The 22586-nt window shown below is 49.7% G+C and overlaps 1 protein-coding gene across 1 annotated transcript; it reads right to left on the reverse strand.

Annotated features, from left to right (window-relative positions):
* Positions 1-462: 462 nt before the first annotated feature.
* LOC114202473 (cytochrome P450 2F5) lies at positions 463-11005 on the reverse strand. The gene is made up of 9 exons (XM_028095680.2): positions 10832-11005; positions 10575-10737; positions 7897-8046; positions 4573-4733; positions 4036-4212; positions 3498-3639; positions 2416-2603; positions 1673-1814; positions 463-644 (listed from the first exon to the last, which is right to left on the reverse strand). The coding sequence occupies exons 1-9, from the start codon at positions 11000-11002 to the stop codon at positions 463-465; spliced, it is 1476 nt and encodes a 491-aa protein (XP_027951481.1). The 5' UTR covers positions 11003-11005.
* Positions 11006-22586: the final 11581 nt, after the last annotated feature.

Here is a 22586-nt window from a genome sequence, read left to right on the forward strand (position 1 = left end):
TCTGCCTTGGTTTCTCTGTCTCTCTGTCGTCAGGCTGTCGTCCGGCCCTTACCCCGGGACACAATTTCTCCCAATTTCTAGCCACTCTAAGGATGAAGGTAGAACTAGTCAGTTCGGTGTCTCCTTTGAGCCAGACCTCCCTTCTCCCCAACCTAGGGGGGCTGCCCTCCTCCCTGTAATTCAGCTCAGGCAGGTTTGAATCTTTTATAAAGATACTTTATTAGAAAATGATGAAAACAGCCCCCAAAAGGGCGCGCAATAGAACGAGGCAAGCTCTTCTCCTTCCCCTTGCGTTTCTCTGCCTCTGGGGGCGCAGACCAGGTCAAGATGGGGGTTGGGGGTTGGGGGCTGGGGAGGCGAGCGTGAGGGCGATGGGATGGGGGCACAGCGGAACGAGCCGGGGACGGGGGCAGCTCCCGGCCGGCCTCCCCGCTCACTCGCGAAGCTGGAAGGGCCGTGGCGTCAGCGCATGCGCAGGCACAGCTGGAAAGGCCGCGGTAAGTTGCCCAGCCCGGAGCTGAGCGGCGTCAGGTCGATGTCCTCGGGCGCCCCCAGCGGCTGCAGCGAGAAGCTCTGCAGGATGGCGCTGAGGTAGAGGAAGAGCTCCATGCGCGCCAGCGACTCGCCCAGGCACAGTCGGCGACCTGCGGGGGTGGGAGGGTGCGGAGGGGCGGCGAGATAAGATGGGGGTGGGGGGCTCCAGTCGCAAATTCTCGAAGAACATACGAAGCTAATGACTGGAGACGTCACAGAGCCACCCTTCTAAAGGTCTGGGAAAGATGCATTAAGTAAATCCGGGGCCAAAAAGGATCCGGCCGATACAAGGACAAGTTCATGGGTTCGAACTCTGACACTGCCATTACTAGTTCTGTGCTCTTGGGCAAGCCAGTTTCTGGGTATTTAAAATGGGGATGATAAAAAAATAAAATAAAATAAAATAAATGATAGTGGTGCTTCATTAGGTTGTTGTGAATGCTAAATGCAGGTAAAGAAATGAGAATATAATGCCAGGTAGGTCATACTGCGTGTCACATGTTACTCTAGGCACTATACTGATATTAATTAATTTAATCCTAACAATTCCAAGAGGTGGGCCTTGGAATTTTATCTATCATTCTCCATTTTATAGATGTGGAAGTTGAGGCACAGAGAGGTGAAGTAACATATTCAAGGCCATCATAGCTAGGAGATGACAGAGCTGGGGGTCTGGCTGGAAGACCTAACTCTTAGCCACCACTCTAATAGCTCTTCTTAAAAGTAGCGCCTGGCACACAGTAGGCAATATGGTAGGTGGCTTATTATTATTATTCCTCCCTCCTCCTTTTTATTTCTGCCACTGGGTTAAACAGGAAAGGTTTTTTTCAGCAGGATAAAGACCAAAGCCGAGGAAACTAGAACTGCTCACCTGCGCCACCCAGTGGGGAGACTGACGGTGACTGCTTCCAAGTTGAATTAATATCCTACTTCCCCCTCCTCCCTTCACAAGGATTTTAGCCGTTATCTGCCTATAGGAGCAGAGTTGGGAGGGAGAACAAACGTCTCCGCACATCCAAAGCTGAGGATGCGGTGGGATGAAGAAACGAGAGGGTTTGGAGAGTGGAATGAGGAACGAGGAATGTAGGTAGGAATATAGGACCCAAAAGACCCTGACTCTTGTCCCCATGGCTCTCACCAGCTGAGAAAGGCATGAAGGCAGGGTTCTTCTTGAAGGACTGATTGGCATCCAGAAAATGCTCAGGGTTGAATTCCTGGGGCGTCAGGAACTGGCTGGGATCATAGTGGACGGTGTTAAGGAGGGTGATGATATCCGTGCCCTGTGTGGGTGGGGAGGCAGAATCAGTAGGGGCAGAAGGTCTGGGAGATTCTCAAGCTGAAATTTCACTCCACAGGGCTGGAGGCCCCTGGAACTTGATAAAGGGTCATGGAGCCTAGGACTGCCAACAGGGATTCAGGAAATGCATGTCGCTGTCTGGAGTTACAAGTGATGGGTGCTGGAAACTGTGTTGACAGGGATGGGGGATACCTCCCCTTGTCAGAGCAGATTTGGGGTTTCTGGGAAGAGGGAGAGTTCTCTCAGAACAGTGTTTAGGCACAGCGGGTCCCCAGGATGAAGTCTTAGACCCTGGAGATGCTGGAGAGGGGTCCTAGGAAGGGGAGCTGTATTGGGGAAGGGGTCTGAGGTTCAGGTCAGGGTCAGTCCATTATAGTACTGAATAGGTCCTGGGAAGGGGCTGAGGTTCTGGATTTAAGAGCTTCAGATGTCTGTTGCTAGGGCTTGGGATGCCAGTCACTAAGGCCCGGGGTACTGATGGCTAGGGCCTGGGAGCCTCCTTGCTAGAGACCCGGATGCCATTCCCAAGTCTGGGATGCCTCTTCCTAGTGTGCCAGACGTCCATTGCCAGGTGCCCAGCACACCTTGGGTATCAGGAAGCCGCGAAAGGCCGTGTCCCGAGTGACGCGGTGGGGCAAGTTCATGGGGATGATGTCTGCGAAGCGCTGCACCTCGTGGATCACCGCGTCTGTATAAGGCATGGCCGCTCGGTCCTCCAGCGCCGGCAGCCGCGCGCGACCCACCACGCGGTCGATCTCCTCCTGTACGCGGGCTGGAGGTGGAGGGGGGAGCGTTAGTCAAGGGTACCAGTGGGCTCGACTGGGCTCCCAGTTGTGTGCATGTGTGCATGTGTGTGTGGAGGTCCAGCCTACGCTTCCCAGTAGGGACGCCGCTACAGAGATGCCTGTGATGGTTAGCAGGAGCCTCGAAGGGAAGGGTTGGTTTGGGAGACGTAGGTGAGAGTGAAAATTAGGTTGGTGCCAGGGCTCCTAGGGGCGGGGTTGTGCGGGCGGGGCTTAGGGGCTGCCTGGAGTCCAAGTCCCGGATGGGACAGCGGGCGGGGTTCGAGGACCAGGCCGGAGGGAGGGTGGGTCGAGTGGGTAGGCTGTACGAAAGCCCGGAGAGATCGGGGGTGGGGCAGGCGGTATGGACCGTAATAGACTCAGTGCCGGACGCCAGGGTTTCGGGATCCGCCCAGAGGCGGGGTTTGGAGCGGTGGGGTCCCAGACCGTGCTGTGTGGGCGGGTGGTCAGACAGGGAGGGTCAGACTGATGGTTCCTGGCTGGCCCTGTGGCTGAGGCTCGGGGCCAGGCTCTAGCCGACTGTGAGATAGGGGCGCTGAGGCCGGACGCGTGCTGTGTGGTCAGGGTCAGGGGTGGGCCGCAAAGCAAGACCACGAGGGCGGCGTCCGGGTTCCGGCCGACTGTGTGGACCGCGGGAGCCTATGGATGGGGTGGGCTTCCGTGTGGATTTGTGGGTTTGGCTGGGGGTCTCAGGCGTAAACTGGAGGCCTGGGCTCTCTGGCATGCTGGGCGGGGCCGTGCCCATTGGTTGTGGGCGGGGCTTAGAGGTAGGCGAGTTGAGGCTCGTGGGGCCCGAGTGCCGAGCAGGTGTGCCCCGCGGCGCTGTGTGCAGGATCTCCCGGCCAGGCTTGGGGCGCACGCACCTTGCACTTTTGGGTACTTCATGAGCACTAGGAAGGAGTGGCGCAGTGTGGTGCCCACGGTCTCGGTGCCGCCAAAGAGCAGGTTATGTGTGGTCATCAGCAGGGTATCCATGTGGAAGTGGCTGTGCGGGTCCTGCTTCTCCTGCGCGGGTTGAGGGGTGGGGATATGAGCCCGGGCCGGATCACTGACCACAGGCTCGGAGTCTGTGCGACCCGCTCCCCACAGATCTGCACGACTCCCTGCTGGGTGTGTCCGTTCAGTCCCTCCCCTGTTTAACTTTCTTTCCTCGGGGAAGCTGGGGAGCGCGGAAGGACCGGGTAGAGAAAATCTCAGCCGCAGGGCCCACGATTAACAGATCCTTAAGGACTTCTTAATGAGCTGTTAATTGGCGGTGGGCCCCCGAGTGGCCAGGTGTTCCAACTTCACTCCCCAGATGTAGGGAGACCGGTCTCAAACCCGCTCAACCCGGGATCCTCGTTGGTTTGAGGCGGAGGGAAGCAGGTCAGACTAGAAATGCGACTTCCAGGCCAGGCTTACTTGTGCCATCTTGTTGAGAAAGCAATCGATGAAATCCCGGGGAGAGCTGGGGTCGAGGGAGTCCTGGTGGTCGCGGACGCTGCGGGCGATGAGGTCCTTCATGCACCTGTAGTTCTGGAAAAGGCGTCGGTGCGGCCCGGGTACCCAGTCCAGGAGACTCGGAAAGATGTTGTACAACTGGGGATGAGGGAGAGTCGGAGGGGTTTGAAGGATCAGGGAGGGCGCGCACGCGCGCGTGTGTGTTTGTGTGGAGGGGTTGTCAGTGAGGTCAGGGTGGAGCAGATAGGCACGGGCGGGGTTTTGTGGGTCAGCTGGGTTCTGGTGAGACCGAGGTGGGGCGGGGGCCCTGTGTGTCTGTGGCAACTCGGTGCGGAGACTGACCTTGGCTAGACAGCTTAGGGCGATGCGGGGGCGGAACCAGACGGGAAGGGGCGGGGCCAAGGAGAGTCCAACGCATCCTCTCCCCGCCCACTGTTTCCCCGTTTCCCAGGACTGGATGAACCCCAACCCTGTCCCGCCCAACCTGGGCCTCCTGACCTCTCCCCAAGGGCCGCTCATGATTTGGAAGTTGTCATTGATGAGGCGGATTATGGTGAGCAGACGCTCATCGTCGTAGTCAAAGCGGCTGCCGAAGATCACAGAGCAGATAATGTTGGACACGGAGCGGCTGAGCACAAACGTGGGGTCGAAGGGCTTGCCTGAGAGTGAGGGGCGGAGTGGGTCAGGGGGCGCGTTGTGCAACACCCCAGACCCCGGGCGGCACTAGAGCGCACGACATCCAACCCAACCATGCCAGTGTGACTCGCAGCACAGAGCAAATGGTCTTGGCCACCTGACCTTCAGCGGAACACCCCGAGTCCTTGGCAACACACCAGGAAGGACAGAACCCACAACATCCTTCGGCACAATGACAACACACCAAACAACGGAACAGGCCATTCTTCACGATACAACACACAGCACACACCACACAAAACAACATACATACAATACACAACACCATACAATCGCACAGTCAGTGCCTGACAACACTACGACCTCACCCAGCAATGGCAGAGCAACACGACACCCGACACCCAATGATCCCATGACTGAACAGATCACAGACAATAACACATTAGCCATCACAACAACAGCATGGCCCAGGAAACTGAGTCTGGAGTTAGATCGACATAGTTTGGATTTTGGCTTGGCCGCTCAGTTTCCGTGTGGCGGCTGGACCCCTCACTTGTACATCAGCTCCAACTCCTGCCGCAGCAGTAGCTGCTTCTCGTGGATGAGCTGGAACCAGTCCACCATTAGGGTGTCCTCGGAGGCATCTGCAGAGAGGGGGCGCCGGGATGAACCGACTTCCCTTCTCTGAGCCTTGGTTTTCTCGTCTGTAAAATGGGCTTGATGACAGTCTTCTCCTCATGGAGCTGTTGTAAGGAGTCAGTAAAAGTGTGACTGGCTAAGGGCCTGGCCCATCCTGAGCCTGTATGAACCACGGTGGTGTGGTAGGCTGAATAGTTGCCCCCCAAAATGTCCATGTCCTCCTCTCTAAGAGCCTGTGAACACGAGATTAAGTTAAGGATTTTGAGATGCGGCGATTATTCTGGTTTATCCACGTGGGCCTAATGTAATCACAAGGGAGGCAGAAGGGTCTGAGTAAGGAAAGGGACGCATTGGTGGAGAGAGAGGGAGAAAGAGAGAGAAGAGAGGGAGAGGTTTTGGAAGATGCTATGTTGCTGGCTTTGAGGGTAGGGGAAAGTGTCACAAGGCAAGGATGCAGGGCGCCTCTAGAGGCTGGAAAAGGCAAGGAAATGGATTGTGCCCTAGAGCTTCCAGAAGGAGCCTGCCCTGCCAACCCGTTTTAGTTTTATGGACTTCCAGAACTGTAAGAGAATAAATTTGTGTTGCTTTAAGTCACTAAGTTTGTGGGGTTTTTTGTTTTAAATAGCAGCCATAGGAAACTAACTCAGGCAGTCATTATTGCTTTATTTACATCATATCATTTAATCCCTGAAGCATCACTGGCCACATTTCCCCCCTCAAAAGCCAGCAAGATTTGGAGATCAGGGTAGAGGGCTGTTTACTTCTCCGCTTCAGTTACTTCTCCTGTAAATTGGGGTTTATAATAGGATCTCCTTCACAAAGTTCTTGGAACAGTGCTGCTATATGGTAGGCACCATGTAAGTGCTGGTTACTTTTATTTTTATTTTTTAAGTAGGCTCCATGCCCAGCATGGAGCCCAATGCAGGGCTTGAACTCACGACCCTGAGATCAAGACCTGAGCTGAGGGGCGCCTGGGTGGCTCAATTGGTTAAACGTCTGCCATCGGCTCAGGTCATGATCCCAGGGACCTGGGATCAAGCCCCACGTCGGGCTCCCTGCCCAATGGGGAGCCTGCTTCTCCCTCTCCCTCTGCTGACCCCCTACTTGTGTTCTCTCTCTCTGTCAAATAAATAAATAAAATCTTTAAAAAAAAAAAAAAAAGACCCGAGCTGAGATCAAGAGTCAGATGCCTAACCAACTGAGCTACTCAGGTGCCCCAAGTGTTGGTTATTTTTAATTTTTTTTCATGGGTGCACAGCTTTGACCTGGGTTCACATCCAGCTTTGCCACTTCCTGGGCACGTAAGAAATCTTTCTGGGCCTCAGGTTTATCGCTTGTAATAACTTCCCAGGGTTTCAGGGGAGGTGAGATGGGTCTCCAGGTCCCCAGGAAGCACTCAGTAAATGGGCATTAGTGTGTTGAGTGTGGACCTTAGACACAGGTTTAAATCTTGGCTCCTCCACGGACTAGCTTTATTATTTCAAGCCAGTTAGTTGACCTTTCTGTGCCTCTGTTTCCTCATCTGCAAAATGGATCGTTCAGAGGCTTAAGGGGCTTATGAGTGAAAGTGTGCTTAACACAGGGCCCCACAAGTAGTGCGTTCTCAAGAGTGTCATCATCTTCCACCACAATTATACAAACTGCATTCAAAATACCACACGGAGGGGTGCCTGGGTGCCTCAGTCGGTTAAATGTCTACCTTCTGCTCAGGTCACGGTCCCGGAGTCCCCCTGATCGAGTCCCACGTGGGGCTCCTCGCTCAGCAGGGAGTCTGCTTCTCCCTCTGCCCCTCCCCCTCTCATGTTCTCTCTCTCTCTCTCTCTCTCTCTCTCAAATACATAGATAAAATCTTTTTTTTTTTTTTGACACAGAGAGACAGCGAGGGAGGGAACACAAGCAGGGGGAGTGGGAGAGGGAGAAGCAGGCTTCCCGTGGAGCAAGGAGCCCAATGCGGGGCTCGATCCCAGGACCCTGGGATCATGACCTGAGCCGAAGGCAGCCCCTTAATGACTGGGCCACCCAGGCGCCCCTACATAAATAAAATCTTTTAAAAAATAAATAAAAAATAAAAATCTTTCCTTTAAAAAAATACCACACAGAGGGGGTGTCTGGGTGGCTCAGTGGGTTAAGTGGTGGACTCCTGTTTTCTGCTCAGGTCATGATCTCAAGGTCAGGAGATCAAGCCCCGTGTGTGTCACCGCACTCAGCAGGGAGCCGGCTTGAAGATTCTCTCCTTCTCCCCTCCCTGCCCACTCTCTCTCCCTCCCTCCCTCTCTCTCTCTGATAAATAAATCTTAAAAAAACAAAAAACAAAAACCACCCAGAGACAGCAACAGAGAGGCCGCCCCATAACTTATCCGGTCACCATTACCTCAACGAACACAGCACCAGAAGCCGATCCACCTCCAGGGGGCGCCACTCTTACCGCAGGCCAAGTGAGGAGCCTCCAGGGGTTTTGAGCTGGTGCCCACACTATCTGGCCAGTCCTGACTACTAAGTAGGATGGGTGTGAGTTAGGGAGTATCTACTGCGTTTGGGGACCCCGACCTTCAGTTTTCTTTAGCTCTGCCAGCAGGAAGCTGCTTTCCTCCTGGATCCGCTCCTCAATGCTCCTCTTTCCCATCCCGAAGTTCCGCAGAATCTGGACAGAGAACCTCCTCAGGACCTTCCACCGGTCCCCGTTGGAGAAGGCGATACCTGGAGAGAGGAGAGGGGCCAGCTCAACTGATGCACTTGTCCCCAAGACTACTGCTATCCGAGTCCCCTTTCCTGGTGTTTGCTGGGAGAGAGGCTGAGAATTTGGAATCTACCCGCTCCTGGGAAGTCCTACCTAACCCTCCAGGCTAGGTCAGGTGCTACCTCTGAGCTTCCATAGGGCTCTGGGCTTCCTCACCATAGTCCTTATCACTCTGCCTCTGTTTCCCTCAACACAGACCTGATCACTGTGGATTATCACAGTCTGGCCATCGGGCTATCTCCTTTTCTAAGCTGTGAAGGTGGGGTGGGAGTGGAAGGAGGGAGGGGCTGTCTTGGTCACCACTATGTCCCCAGCTTTGCCCTCACAGAGCTTACCACATGGGAGATGTTGGTGAATGCTTATTATTTAATGAAAGCACAAATAAGGGAGAAAGGAGAAATAAACACTGAGACATTGGGACCTCATCCAGGAACAAGACAGACCCTGTTCTCTTCTTTCCCTGGACTCAGGGTCTTTGCCCAGGCTGGTCCTTCTTCCAGAACACTCTTCACCTTCTGTCTGCTCCTGACTGGTGATCTTCATCTTTTAGGTCTCAACTTAGAGGTCCCTTCCTCCAGGAAGCCCTTGCTGGCCCTCCCTCCCTGCCTGGCTCATGTGCTTCCTCTGGGCTCCCAAAGTTTCCCTGCATCCCCATCCCAGCCCTGACCACTGTAGGTGGTCATAGTCTGTTGATGGGACTACAGTAGGATAAGGTCTCTGATGTGTTTATCTCTGATTTCCCTGGAGCAAGCAGAGAACTAGATGCTAAAGAAGAAAAAAATCTCAGTGATTGCCTTGTATTTTCTGCATTATCTCATTGACTTGTAACAACTTTCTCATGCTAGCTGACTCAGGGTCAGAGAGAGGAAGCCACTTGTCCAGAGGTACGTAGCCAGTAAGCAGCAGAACTCTGTTGTTTGTTACCCTCTGTACTATGTATTGAAGAATTAGATGGTAGCTATTTTTAGTAACAGATAATGTATGTATCCAGATGTTCTCTGTGAGAAAGTAGCAAGGTGACTTTCTCAATTGCTCTGTGTCCCCCTCCTTGCATTTGGTGTACGTGGACTGGTGAGGTCATAAGATCAAGCCCAGGAAGGGGACATGAAAGTAGAAAGTGTATTCAATACACAATAGTGGGTTTTTGCTTTTAAACAGAGCTCTTTACTTCCAAATTCTGGAGCAGCTGGGACTCATCTAGTCAAGGGGACAGGGGGAGCCCTAGGGCTTCTTTAGGGGGAGAAGAATAGTCCAAGGTGCAAGCCTCCAGGATCTCCTTTTCAATCAGAGCAACTTTCTGCCAACTTACTCTCTCTCTCTCCTTTGTCATTTATTGGGCCCCGTCATACATGGCTTCTTTTGAATAAATGACTAATGTTAAAAAAAAAAAAGAAAACCCACAAGACTAGGTGATTTCCAAACCTAAGGAGGACAGGATATTGAGATAGAAGAGGTTTGAAGTTGATGTAAGTGGCTGGGTGGGTGGATTTGGGTTTGGCTTTGGATGGGGATGACAATGGGCAATGGGGGGCGGTTATGGGACTCATGATAAAATTGGGTTTGAGGTTGCCAGTGGGAATGGAGTTGTGTAGAATGGGGAGGACTGGTAGATTGGGGTTGAGATTGAGCTTGGGCTTGGGTAGATATGGGCCAGGGTTGGTTTTGGTGATGGTAGTTTGATTAGGGTTGAAGATAGAACTGGGGACTGAAAACTTCAATAGGTGATTGAGAGAAGATAGGGTGGGGAAGAAAAATGGTGGTAGAGTTCAGTTTGACTAAAGGGTTAGGATGGGGTTGATAACAGATTTTTTTTAAAGATTTTATTTATTTATTTGAGAGAGAGAGAATGAGAGATAGAGAGCACGAGAGGGAAGAGGGTCAGAGGGAGAGGCAGACTCCCCGCTGAGCAGGGAGCCTGATGTGGGACTCGATCCCGGGACTCCAGGGTCATGACCTGAGCCGAAGGCAGTCGCTTAACCAACTGAGCCACCCAGGCGCCCTTGATAACAGATTTTAAAGTGGAGACTGGGAGAGGGTTCATAATGGAAATGGAGGAAGGGAGAAGAATCAGCGTTGCAGATACAGATGAAGTTGATTTTGGAACGGGAAACATGGAGGTAGGGTTGATGAGGACTGAGTTGAGGTGGGCAATGTGGGCTGGGCCAGATAATTTGGCCACCTGACTGAGATGGAAACTTGATGATGCGGTTAGGCTAGAGGTAGGGATTGGGATGAGAATGGGGTTGGAGTTGGATGGAGGTGGGGATTGGTGTGGAAGTGCATTTCAAGATGGTGGTGGGATGTGGGGATAGGGAAGGTGAAACAGACTACCTGGACTAGCCCTGTCTGGCGCCATCCTGGCTGGTGTAATTGGTGAGATCAGTGGCCCTGAGTGTCACTAAAATTGGGAGGACAGTCCCCCACCCTTACCCCCTCCCTGGGTGTGGAATGAGTTGGGGTGGAGAAGACGGGGGGCGGGCAGGCTTACCGTTGCCCTTAGTGAAGTTGAAAAAGACAGGGTAGTCGCCACGGCCACTGAAATCCTCCCCTTGGTCCACAAGGGCCTCCTTCACAGCTTGGTACCCGCTGAGGACAACCACGCGCCTGGGCCCCAGGTGCACTGTGTACACTGAGCCATACTCCTTGCTCAGCTGGGAGTAGGAAGACAGACATCACAGGGGGGTCTGGGGCCCTGAGACCCCTCCCCTAGTTACTCCCCCCTCCTCCAAGCCTAGGTCCTTGCACCTTGGTGAGAGAAGTCAGCATGTCTTGGGAGCGCAGCTGCAGCAGGTTTCCCAAGAACGGGAGGGGCCTGGGGCCTGGAGGCAGCCGGCCCTTGCCCCTGGATGTGAGGATCAGGAACAGACTGGTGAGAGCCAGGAGCCCGAGCAAGACGGCTATGCTCAGACTGTCCATGGTGAAAGCATCTGCAAGCATCTGGGGGGCAGAGGGGAAAAGGGCAGGACCGGGAAGGGAGTGGGATCCCTTCACTCCGCATCTCCTGGGACTTGCCTTCCCCAGGCCCTAGAAGTAAGGGCAGGTGAAGAGAAGAAAGGAGGTAGGGAGAGTCAGGGACAGGGAAAGGCCAGGGATTGAGGGAAGAGAAGTGGAGAGGAGGGGAGGGAGAGAGAGAGAGGACACGGAGACAGGCAGACAATAGAGGCAGAGACAGTCAAAATACAACGAGACCGCCAGTAAGAGAGACAGCAACAGAGACAGACGGAGAGACAGAGAGAGACACATGGAGATAATGAGGGATATGGAAAAACCAAGTGAGATATCTGAGTACCTGTAGATGTCCGCCTATCATCTGTCTGTCTGTCTATCATCATCTATCATGAGACCGAATCTCTCACAGAGACAGTGATAAGAGATAGAGAGACACGGGTAGAGACAGACAAATGAAGACACAGAGCTAGAGAAAGACAGAAGACAGAGATGGAGAGACAGAGAGACACATACTTCCTGAGAGACATACAGACGGACATGGAAAGAGAAAGGGCAGGACAGAGAGACAGAGCTAAACAGAGACTGAGGGGGAGAAAGAGAGAGTGACAGAAAGGAGAGATGCACTGAGACAGACACACAGACACACACATGGAACATTAGACAGAGACACGCAGAGACAGAGACCAAGGCAGACCGGAGACAGGGAAGGGGGCGGAAGCAGAAGCGGAAGTGGAGGGAAAAGAACCAGGGGTTCTGACCCCAGGGGCTCAGTCCACAGAGAGATGCCACCTTCTGGGTAAAGCACCAGTACCGAGGTCCTGGTGCCCAGCTCCCCTGCAGGCTCTAAAACACGTGTCAAGGGAATGAACACAGAGCCAGAGAAATCCCCAGAAAGACAAGCCCAGGGGCCTTGAGAACCCTTGGAGGAGGTGACAAGGGAGAGCCCCGCCAGTCTTAGCGACAGATGAAGCCGGTGACCCCTCTCTTGAAAGTCATCCTCCTCTGTGACCTGCACCTGGTCCTTTACCTGCTGAGCGGAGGTGTGATCTGCTCCAGTTCTGTGCCGGGCAGCTCTGGGTATGCCTGAGGGGTGGGGGCTGCCCTTAAATCATCTCTGTCCACACCCCCTGCCCTCCCCTGCGCCGTTTTCACAGTGACTTTTAATCCCTTCTCTTTTCCTGCCTTACCTTGCGAATGGCAGCCAGCTGGAGTGATGCCTCGGGTGGGCACCCTCCAGTGGCCTCTTTGAGGCTGACCTCAGCTCTCCTTACTGTGGCCAGGAGTGGCCATTTGCCCTGCAGTAGCAAAATCTTTTCCATTCTTTTCTTCAAAGATTTTATTTATTTATTTGAGAGAGAGAGAGAGAGAGAGAGGGTGTGAGCGGGGAGAAGGGGAGGGAGAAGGGGTGTCTGAAGCGGGCTCCATGACCAGAGTGTGCTTGACACCGGGCTCCATCTCATGACCCTGAGATCATGACCTGAGCTGAAATCAAGAATCAGAGGCTTAACTAACTGAGCCACCCAGGTGCCCCCAAATTTTCCTTTTTTTTTTTTTTTTTGCCATTTGGGGTCCTGGGTCTGGTTTTGGGTCTGATCTGGAGTTTCGGGGCTTGGCAAAATGAGCCAGGGATTGGGGCAGGTCTTTTTGGTGTGTGGGGCACTTGGCTGTACTTCTCTGGGTTCAAGTGCATTTCTGCCCCTGACTGGTCACATGACCCCAGGCAAGTTCCTTTCTGTTCTGGGCTGGAGTCTCCCATTCTCTGTCTCTCGTGGTTTGTCTCTGAAATTGTGTGTGTCTCACTTTGCTTCTGCCTCTGTCTCTCTCGTCCTCCCGCCCTCTGCATCTCTGGGTCTCTCATCTCTGTCCTGTCTCTAATTCTCTCTGGGCTTTTTCTCTTTCTCTCTGCCTCCTTCTCCCTATAAGTCTTCCTCAGTCATCGCCTCTTCCCGACTCTCTGGGAGTCTCTCTCTTTCTGTCTCTCACGCCTCCATGAGTCAGACTACAGTGAAGTGGGCTGAGATTGAGGGAGGATTTGGGGGCAGTGCAGGAGAATGGACCTCAGGTTTGTGTTTGTGTGTGTGGTTTTTTTTTGAGATTTTATTTTATTTTAGAGAGAGGGCAGAGAGAGCGTGAGTGGGGCAGGGAGGGGCAGAGGGAGAGGGAGAAAAAGAATCCCAAGCAGGCTCCACACTCTGCGTGGAGCCCGATGTGGGGCTCGATCTCACGGCCCTGAGATCATGATCTGAGCCGAAATCAAGAGTCAGATGCTTAACTGACCCAGCCACCCAGGCGCCCCTAAAGATTTTATTTTTAAGTAATCTCTATACTCAACGTGGAGCTTGAACTCATAACCCCGAGATCAAAAGTCTCATGCTCTCCCAATCGAGCCATCCGGCACCCCTGGACCTCAGATTTGAATGACTCCCCTGCTGCCTTCTGCCTACACAGTCTTCCCTCTGCTCTCCTCAGCCCCCACCAACTGTATCTGCTCTGGGTTCCTGCCCCAGACACTGGCCAGGTCAGAAGGGCAGGTTGCAAAAGCATGGATCTAGGCTAGGACTCCAGTGCTAGGAGTTAGGGTAGGGGAGAGAGCCCCTGAGGTCAAGGGTCAGGGAGGCTAGATGGAAGTGTGGGTGCCCCCACAGGTCTGTGGTTATACACCGTGTTTGCCTTTCCCATGGAGGCGAGGGAGGAAGTGCTTGAAAATCCTGGGAAACTTGACACCCCAAGTCCCAGGCACATGGCAGGATGGAGGTGGGGCTCCTGCTCTTGTGTAAGTCCCAGAGAAGCTGGTTAGGGGTGCGTCCTGGAAGAGGAGTGAAGGCTTGATTACGGGATTATATATCTCAACTTTCCCTTGGCGTCTACTCCTACTTCTGGGGGAGGGGCCAGGACTGGATCCATCTGAAGCCTGTAAGTTACTTTTCAGTGACCCTAGAATTAGGTAGAGAGGGTCCTGATGGGGCTGCCTCACTGGGGAGCTGGCATTCATGAGAAGGGTTTTTTTTTTTTAAAGATTTTATTTATTTATTTAATTGACACACACACAGAGAGAGAGAGAGAGAGAGAGAGAGAGAGAGAGAGAGACAGCGTGAGAGGGAACACAAGCAGGCGGAGTGGGAGAGGGAGAAGCAGGCTTCTGGCCGAGCAGGGAGCCCAATGCAGGGCTTGATCCCAGGACCCCGGGATCATGACCTGAGCTGAAGGCAGTCGCTTAACCAACTGAGCCACCCAGGCACCCCATGAGAAGGGGTTTTAGGGGGCTTTGAGTTCTTCTTATAGTCTGACTTGCTCTCCTGCTACAGAGAAAATGTTGGGTAGGGAGGGCTGTGTTGTAGGGTTTCTCAACCTTGGTACTATTGATGTTAGGGCTGGGTAATTCTTTGTGTGTGTGTGTGTGGGGGGGGCTGTCCTGTGCATGGTAGGATGTTTAGCTGTATGTCGGGTCTCTACCCATCTCTCTGATGCCAAAACTGAAATTAGAATTTGACCTAGATGCAAGCTAGATGGTTCTAAAAGGTTCCAGAAGTGGTCTCGCATTTTTGCCTATAAGCCATTCTACAGTGAAGGGGGCACAGGGGAAGGTTACTATATGGTCAATAAATATGACACCAAAGAGCCAGGGTTTAGGGTAATTAATGAGGGAAATGATGTTAAAGAGTTTCAGAAGTCCCTTTTATTATCTAATTAAAAGCTTTCATGCAGTGGAAAGATACTAAGGAAGATTAAAAATGGCAAATATTTGTTTTTTTATTTTTTATTTTTTTTAAAGATTTTATTTATTTGAGAGAGAGAATGAGATAGAGAGCATGAGAGGGGAGAGGGTCAGAGGGAGAAGCAGACTCCCTGCTGAGCAGGGAGCCCGATGCAGGACTCGATCCCGGGACTCCTGGATCATGACCTGAGCCGAAGGCAGTCGCTTAACTAACTGAGCCACCCAGGCACCCCAAAATGGCAAGTAGTTGAAGAGTCTTAACAAATTATAAATTTTGAAATACTTTGTGAAGTGTAGAGAAGTTGTGGAGTACAGAGAGGTTTTGGTTATCCTTCACCTAGCTTTCTCTCATGAGGACATCTTGCAAAATCATGGTATGATGAGCAAAACTAAGAAATTAGCATTGGTACAACACTACTGACTACAGACTTTATTTAGATTTATCAATTCTTCCATGAATGTCCTTTATCTATTCCAAGATGTCATCTAGAATCTCACATTGTGTTTAGTTTTTGTGTCTTCTAAGGCTCCTCCAATTTATGAATATTTGTAAATTCCCCATTGTATACTCTTTTTTATTTTTATATTTTTTTATTTAAAAAATTTTTTAGATTTTTAAAATTTATTCGAGAGAGAGAGACAGAGATGATGAGAGAGAGAGCACAAGTGGGGAGGAGAGGGAGAAGCAGGCTCCCCATAGAGCAGGGAGCCTAACGCAGGACTTGATCCCAGGACCCTGGGATCACGACCCGAGCTGAAGGCAGATGCCCAACCGCCTGAGCCACCCAGGCACCCCCCATTGTATATTCTTAGAATGCAGATTTTTTTGAAGTTCATTTATTTAAGTAATCTCTATACCCAGTGTGGGGCTCTTGAACTCCTGACCCTGAGATCAAGAGTCACATGCTACACCTCCCTTCCGACCGAGCCAGACAGGCAGCTCTTAGAATGCAAATTTTTAAAAATTTTGTTTTGGGGGCCTGGGTGACTCAGTCAGTTAAGTGTCTGACTCTTGATCTCATCCCAGGTCTTGATCTCAGGGTCGTGGGTTCAAGTCCGCATTGAAAGCGTTTATCTCATACCCAAATCCTCCCAACTTCTGATTCCTTTGAAAGTCCAGAGCTGTGTTCTTTGGGGTCCCCCATCCTCACTCCCTAACACACAGCATCCAGTATGGATGGCATACTGGATGGCATTCATGTCAATTCCTCAATCTTTCATGACCCTGAAACTTTAAAAAGGTTATCAGTCAATTAATTTGCTGAATGTGCCACCCATTCTCTCAGGAAGAGCGGGGGGAGATGTTGGGCAGCCTCAAATCTACAAAGTCATGAACTGGAGAGAAAAGAAACTGAAGGGCAGACAGAGGAGAGGTAAAGAACAGGACTAAACGTTTTAGTAGGAAAAGTTTTTGCAACTGCTTGGCATGGGCACTGACCAGCAGCCTTTGATAGTAGGTATGACTGTGCCAGAACCTAGTGGATGATTGCCAGTGTTAGAGCTGCTGATTTTTTAAATGATTTTATTTATTTTTTTATTTGACAGAGAGAGAGCACAGCAGGGGGAGTGGCAGAGGGAGAGGGAGAGGGAGAGGGAGAAGCAGATTCCCTGCGGAACAGGGAGCCCAACGTGGGGCTCGGTCCCAGGACCCCAGGATCATGACCCGAGCTGAAGGCAGACACTTAAATGACTGAGACACCCAGGCATCCCTAGAGCTGCTGATTGATTAAACAAATGAAATGAATTTCCCGTCATATGCTTTCTAAGTACTTCTAGCTTTGGAGGTCAAGGAATAAGGAGAGTTTGGGGAGAGACGTCCAGGCACAGGCTTTATCATCATGCCGTGGAAGGGAACTCCTTATAGGCTTCAAGTTCCTCTGCACGGTCAATGAGACTTTTTTTCAGAACCTCTAACATGGACAGCACCCTTCAGTGTTGGAAGGCTAGTGAACTGTTCTGCACAGAAGCCATACTGGATGCTATGTGTTGGGGAGTGAGGATGGGGGACACTAAGGGACACAGGTCTGGATTTTCAAGGGAATCAGAAGTTGGGAGGGTTTGGTTAGGAGATAAGCCTTGTCTAATACCATGTGAAACAAGATTTTTACAAATCTACCTTCTAAGAATATACAATGTGAAAAGACAGTCTTCAATAAATGGTGCTGGGTTCCCAACTACTGGACAGCTACATGCAAACAAATGAAACTGGACCACTTTCTTACACCATACACAAAAATAAACTCAAAATGGATTAAGACCCGAACTTAAGACCTGAAATCATAAAACTCCTGAAAGGAAACATAGGCAGTAATCTCTTTGATATCTGCTTTAGCAATATTTTCCTAGATATATCTCCTAAGACAAGGGAAACAAAAGCAAAAATAAACTATTGAGACTATACCAAAATAAAGAACTTTTGCACAGCGAAGAAAACCAACAAAGCAGCGCAGAAAATCAACAAAGCAAAAAGGCAACCTACTGTATAGGAAAAGATATTTGCAAATGATATATCTGATAAGGGGTTAATATCCAAAATGTATAAAGTACTTACACAACTGAACACCAAAAAAAGCAAACAATCTGATAAAAAAAAATGGGCAGGGGGCTCGAACAGACATTTTTCCAAAGAAGACATCCAGATGACCAATAGACACATGAAAAGAGGCTCATCATCACTCGTCGTCAGGGAAATGCAAATCAAAACCACACTGATGGGGCCCTGACCGGCTCAGCTAGAAGAACACGTGACTCTTGATCTTAGGGTTGTGAGTTCGAGCCCCATGTTGGGTGTAGAGATTACTTAAATAAATAAAACTTAAAAAAAAAAAAGACCCATAAACACAGAGAACGGATGGTTCCCAGAGCAGGGAGGGAGAAGGGCTAAATGGATGAAGGGGGGCGGGTAGAGCCTTCCAGTTATAAGTCATGGGAATGAAAGGTACAGCAAAGGGAATATAGTGAATGGTATCATAATAGCATAATAGCTTTGTTTGGTGACAGATGGGAGCTACACTTGTGGTGAACGTAGCATAACATATAGAATTGTCCAATCGCTATGTGGTACCCCTAAACTAATGTCACATTGTGTGCCAACTACACTTCAATTAAAAAAATAATCTGCATGGGGCACCTGGGTGGCTCAGTCAGTTAAGCGTCTGCTGTAAGCTCAGGTCATGATCTCAGGGTCCTGGGATCGAGTCCCATGTCGGTCTCCCGGCTCAGCGGGGAGACTGCTTCTTCCTCTCCCTCTTCCTGCCTCTCCTCCTGCTTGTACTCTCTCTGTCGCTCTCTCGAATAAATAAAATCTCAAAAAAAAAAAAATAAAAAAAAATAAAACCCCAGTCTTCAAGTTAAAAAAAAATCTGCATGTTGGGTTTAGCTCCACAGATTGCCTTCTCTGTTCTTCAAACTCATCTGCATGGCTCACTCCTTCATTCAGATCTCTAATCAAATTCTCTTCCTCACAGAAGCCTTTCTGATCATCTTATGGGAAATAGGCACCTTATATCCCTCTGCAGCCATGAATTGCTGTGTCTTCTTGAGGCGCTCACTGCTCCGACCTTTAGAATATATGTGTGTTTATCTATTTACAGCTTCTGTCCTCCTGGAAAGTGACAAGAGTGTCCACAGTGCTTGACTCATAGTAGGTGCTCAAGGAATGTTTAGTGAACCAACAGACATTAGAGAGGCATGGACTCTGGAATCAGACAGACTTGGACATGAATACCAGCTCTACCTTGTCCTTTCTGTGTGTCCTGGATAAGTGAGCCACAGTGACCTCATCTGACAAATAGGGTATTGGTCTCTGCACCACCAGGCTGTTGACAGAAATCTGTGAACTTAAGCATGTCATGCTTGGCAGAGCTCCTGACAGTGTAAAAACCTGGTATCTGAGAACTAACTGTTCTTAGTGTCCTTCCTGGACTTCCCAAAGCCCAGGTAAAGGCGCCCAGATATCTCCTTCCCAGGTGGGGCACTGATGAAAAGCGGGGGGGTGGCGAGAATCCCAAACAAGAGGCTGAGGTGGTTTGTGGCAGTATTGGCTTACAGCTGGCTTGTGCCCCAGTCCTGACCCTTTCCTGAGTTAGTGGCAGGTGACAGCAGGGGCAGCGGTGCAGCAAAATGAAAGTTCCTGTTCTACCCAGGGTCAATCCAGCTCCGAGAGCCCCTGGCCATCCCAGGAAAGGTTAAGAGGGGGTTTAAATCATTACATTTTAGAACCTGAGAATCCCAAACCCACTCAATTAACATGAATACCTGGATTCCTGCAGAAAAAGAAGCAATTGCTCCCACGTCCACCAAATCCTTTGCTGAGATTACTTCTTATCCGTCTGCATGGTGGAATGCTTGGTGGTACTCTCTCCTCCTCCTCTGTTCCTGGGCACAAGGAGCTCCCCGCAGAAAAGAACAGTCACATCCCTCCAGAGCCTTCTCCATTTCAACCCTGGGGACTCACAGACACTCCCGCTCATTATTCCTTCAGCTTCCCTTTGGCATGCAAAGGGTCAAAGGCAGTGGGAACGTGGCTTCCTTATTCAGTCCCAGACCTGGAGAGTTGACCCAGGGGGGTTCGGGGTTTGAAGCAAAGATGGGGGAGCTGAGGAAGTAAAGACAGACTTAAGGAACTAGGGATTTGAGTGGAGCAGAAGGGGATGAACCCTCTCTCCTCCCACAGGCACATCAATGCAGGTGAGAACACAGCATTAACCCGTTCCCCTAGAAAGAGCCATTAGTGGAGAATAAGTAAGAGATTGGAGAATAAGCCAAGGAGAAACATGTGGAAGAAGGTTACAGGCAGAATCAAACAACCACAGATATTCCCTATCAGTGGGACAGATAACACTGGGGGGAGAAACCTTGAAGGACTTGGAGGAGGGGCTGGCTTTATGAGAAGACACCGAGAAGCTGCAAGCACAGGAGCTCTGGAGAAGAGCTGCCTAGGAAGAAGGGGCAAGAATCAGAGAAGCACAACTGGAAGACACTGGGAGGGGAGTTCTCACACGGGATGGGGTGTGGGGGGCAGGCAAAGACAGACTCCCAGGGGAGGAAGATCCCAGAGGTGAGAGTGATGGACAGACAGAGCAGGTTGGGAGGACTGTCCTATTGTCTGCTGGGCTGATGGTGGCTGCCCACTTTAGATGGGGCAGTCCCCTCCCAGCCCAAATCTCTTGCTGGTGACCTGGGGGCATTTGAGTGTAGGGGACGGTAGGTATTAAAGGGCATTGAATGCCAGGCTGAGGAGCTCAGACTTTGTTTCCTAGGTCCTGGAACACGGTTGCTGAGTGATGAGCCCCATTGCACCCAGTGCTTGACTCCCAGTTTACTAAAGACGAGCATAAGGACCTCCTGGCTGAGAGCTGAGGCAGAGACCCCCAGGCTGTCCGTGATCAGAGGAGGAAGGAGATGAGTTTACCAGGGAATAACTGAGTGGTGCAATTGGGACAATCACTCCATCTGAACTGGCCTCCATAAGAGAGGATACTGTCATTTTCCCACTGTATCATTGTACATCCCTCTTCCTGCCTCTAGTCGGTCCTCACCTTCTCGATGGAGCCAGAGTAATCTCTCTCAAAATCACCACGTCTTTAGTTCATTCATTAAGTGAGTCAACAAATATTAATCGAACATCAACTAAGTATAGGCACTGGAGATAGGGCAAAGAATAAAACGGACAAAAATGCCCCGCTCTCACGGAGTTGACATTTTAGCTGGGTTACCTCCCATTTTAGCTGTGAGTGTTTCCCTAGGGTCGATGGCTAGAGCCGGGATTGCTGGCTTGGATTTGGCATTGCCAAATTGCTCTGCAAATCAGCTGAACTAATTTATATTCCCACCAACAGTATATAAAGAAAGATTCCTGTGTTGTCATTCAATCCTCGATCCTGTCAGTTATAAAATTTTGCTAATCCAATGAGTGTGAAATTCTATCCCGCTTTCATTTACTTTTCTCCAATTGGCTAGCTGCCGAGTTGAGTGTGGGTGTTGGCCATTCAGTTTCCTGCCCTGAGGACTGCCTCTGCATATCTTTTTTTTTTCCTTATTGGTTTATAGGAGTTTATTCTTAGTCTGATTACTAATTCTTGGTTGGAAGGCCCCAGCCCCTTTGGAGAGCTCAGCCCCTGGCTGGGTCAGGCCCTCCTGGGACGATCTTATTTTATGATTAACGTCAAGATCAGTGGATTTGGTACTCTAATTACAACTGGAAAATCCCTTTTGTCATATAATATAACAGAGTCATGGGAGTGACATACTATCCTATTCACAGGTCCCACCCATACCCAAGGGAAAGAGATTATATGAAGGTGTGGGTCCTTGGGGGATCATTTTTAGAATTCTGCTTACCACACTTATTACAAGAAGTTAAATGATTTTTTTCTTCTTAAAGGAGGAGTGTTTGATTTCATAGATTCTCTCTACTGTTTTTCTTGTTGTTTTGTGCTTCATTCATTGCTGCTATTCTGTTTATTATTTCTTTCCCTTTCCCTTTTAGAACAGATTTCTCTGTTATTTTTTAATTTTCCTATATTGGATGCTAAACTCAATTTGCAGTTTTCCTATTTTCACACATAAGCACTTCTCTTGGAAGTCTGCTTTACCTGCCTCCTCTAAGTGTTGAGATGTAGATTCAGCTGTAAACATTTTAAATTTCCAATGTGATTTCTACTTGGTTCATCCATTATAGAGCAGTATGCTTCAACATTTCTAAGCGTTTTGGTGTTTGATCTCTTTATTGTTGATGATTTCTTTCTCTCTTTCTCTCTCTCTTTCTGCATTGCAAACAGACTGTATTGTCTATGATATCATTTCCTCAACATTTATGTCTTGGCCTGGTTTGTGGCTAATATTTATAAAACCTCACATGTGATCGAAAGGAATGAGGATTCACAAATGAAGAGTTTAGGGATCTACAGTTGTTAATTGGATCAACTTAATTATCTTTTTCAAATATTCTATACCTTTATTAATTTTTTATCTGTTTGATTTATCAAACTTACTGCTGGGGTAAGTTACAATCTTGTAATTTAGAGTTATATTGTCAGATGTCAGGATTTGTATGTTTTCTTGGTGCATCGTTCCTTTTATCACAGTATTCCTATTGTTCCTAATAATTCTGTTAAAATAAAAAACAAGTGGAGACCAGCCTTGAAAACACCCTGACCAGACAAAACCAGTGCAGTCATTAAAAATTAAGCTTCGTGTAGCTTATGTTGGAAGATTAACTTGACCTGAGTCATTTCTTGCTTATGCTTCTGGAAGTGATGTGCAAAACTTGACCTGTTTCCGAAGGTTGATATAAGGTAACCACTGACCAGTAATTAAGAAAATCTTCATGGGCGCCTGGGTGGCTCAGTCAGTTGAGCATCTGCCTTGGGCTCAGGTCATGACCTCAGGTCCTGGGATTGAGCCCCACATCAGGGCTGCCTGCTTAGCAGGGAGTCGGCTTCTCCCTCTGCCCCTCCCCCAGCTTATGCTCTTTCTTTCTCAAATAAATAAATAAAATCTTTAAAAAAAGAAAACTTTCAATCATTTAAGAAAACTCCAATATTATAAACAATCCTGTGAAGAATAAACAGTCACTGTTTTCTCACAATATAAGCTGCTTTATAACAGCAATATACCCCTGAGCCTCATTCTATGTTTTGGTTTGAATGCTCCTAGTTTGCAAACTCTTCCTGGTGTGTGCACAATAAACTTCTACTAATTGCTATTTAAACAATTCATTGGTTTTACTTCTTTTATTTCTGTACTTTTGACATTTCCTTTTGCCATAATGTCAATTTTATATTATAGAAGTATAGCCACACTGTCTTTCTTTCAGAGGACATTGGGCTGCTT

The sequence above is a fragment of the Eumetopias jubatus genome, unplaced genomic scaffold (genome assembly GCF_037043125.1).
Source record: "Eumetopias jubatus isolate StellerSeaLion01/CBP00866 unplaced genomic scaffold, mEumJub1_p1.0 scaffold_10, whole genome shotgun sequence".
In the NCBI taxonomy this organism is placed as follows: Eukaryota; Metazoa; Chordata; class Mammalia; order Carnivora; family Otariidae; genus Eumetopias; species Eumetopias jubatus.

Coding starts and splice junctions, on each gene's coding strand:
- LOC114202473 (XM_028095680.2), bottom strand. CDS start 11,002: ATGGACAGTCTGAGCATAGCCGTCTTGCTCGGGCTCCTGGCTCTCACC. Junction 10,738..10,831: donor TGCTGACTTCTCTCACCAAG/GTGCAAGGACCT, acceptor TCCTACTCCCAG/CTGAGCAAGGAGTATGGCTC. Junction 4,734..7,896: donor AGAGCTAAAGAAAACTGAAG/GTCGGGGTCCCC, acceptor CCTCACTCTCAG/GCAAGCCCTTCGACCCCACG.